This window comes from Nannobrachium achirus, assembly GCF_963921795.1.
Source record: "Nannobrachium achirus genome assembly, chromosome: 6".
NCBI classification, from domain to species: Eukaryota; Metazoa; Chordata; class Actinopteri; order Myctophiformes; family Myctophidae; genus Nannobrachium; species Nannobrachium achirus.
Window position 1 is genome coordinate 61,760,438 of NC_137815.1, and position 1,493 is coordinate 61,761,930.

Consider the following 1,493-nt stretch of genomic DNA (forward strand, 5'->3'; position numbering starts at 1 on the left):
TTACAACAAGCTAGGGTTCATATTTTAGAGTAACTAGACCCAAATCAGACTTAATGTGGCAGAAATGAAGGCCTCAAAATAACCTCTACTTCCATTTTTCCACACGAATATATCATTTTCATCAACAGTGTGAATTTACAAAAAAGGGTTTTCAGAAAGTGTTTTGTCCTGACTCAAGAATCAGTGATGTATACGTCAATGGCGGTGAATCTTTGGAGAGGAAATGACATATATATACGACCATGCATGGTGGAGAATGTGTTGAAGTATACATGCAAAAACAACCCTAAACATTTGTCTCAGTCAAGGCAGTCTCTTGAAGGCAGCTCCTGTGTGTTGGTCTGAGGCAGCTCTTCAGCGAAGGCTTTCTCCATCACCTTCAGGACAGACCTGCGGAAAACATCCTTGAAATCCTGACCCATGAACACGTAGAGCAGTGGGTTCAGGCAGCTGTTGAGGAGTGCCAGGCCGGTGGCGATGGGGATCCCGAAGTAGACCGCACGATGCACTGCACTGTACTTTGACCCTGCCACTGTCGCCAGGCTCAGCACACGAATGAAATGTACAATGTAAAAGGGGAACCAACACAAGAAAAATGAGGTGATAATGGCTGCTATGATTTTGAAAGGGCGCTGACTTGATTGGCTGGCCAGCGAGCGATTATTCCTGAGCCGGTAGACGATGACAGAATAGCAGGAGACGATGACAGTGAAAGGGACCACGAATCCCATGAGGTTGTGAGTGATGATCATGGGGAGGTCAAAGTAGTAGAGGCACAAGATGGTGTCCTTAAAAAGGCAGGAGGACTTCCTATATTTGAAGTTAGGGGAGCTGTAAGCCAAGGCAAGCACCCAGACACCCAGACTCACCCAAGACGCCTTCCTGACACTGCGGTGGTTCTGGGTCCACACTGGATACACCACACTTACACATCTGTCAACACTGATGACCACCAGGGTGTAGATGCTGGCATACATGTTCATGAAGAAAACGGTACCGTCCACTTTGCACATGAATGTTCCAAAAGGCCAGTGGTCGTCCAGAGCAGTTTCCGTGATTCTCAGGGGCAGGAAGGCTGTAACGATGAAGTCGGCCACAGCGAGGTTGAGGTACCAAACGGTGTTGACGGTTTTCTTCATTTTGAAGCCCGTCACCCAGATGACAACACCGTTCCCCAACACGCCGAGCACAGAGACCAGGCTGTAAATGGCCGCGGACGCAATCTTGAGGTATAAGTTACGTTCTGATGTCCAGAATTCATAGTCTTTTTCCATCCTTGTTTTTTCGGGGGAGGACTTTTCCCAGAAAGAGCTGTTTATGCCAGAGAGATCCATCATAAAACCTAAAATAACAAAACAAAGGTACAAGCTTAGTTTTAACATTTCATGTATTATTATTATACTGCAATTTGATTCCAATTAAAATGCATTTTGGTATACAAGTGACCCTAACCCCAACCCTAACCCTTTTTATCATAATTTCCCATCACTGGA

General features: G+C 45.8%; 1 protein-coding gene across 1 annotated transcript; it reads right to left on the bottom strand.

The window, feature by feature from the left end:
• Nucleotides 1-299: 299 nt before the first annotated feature.
• Nucleotides 300-1,274, bottom strand: LOC308287228 (chemerin-like receptor 1; the record flags this gene model as incomplete). The annotated part of the gene is made up of 1 exon (XM_080728343.1): nucleotides 300-1,274. One exon carries the CDS (start codon nucleotides 1,272-1,274, stop codon nucleotides 300-302), a length of 975 nt encoding a protein of 324 aa, XP_080584469.1.
• Between the last annotated feature and the right edge of the window lie 219 nt (nucleotides 1,275-1,493).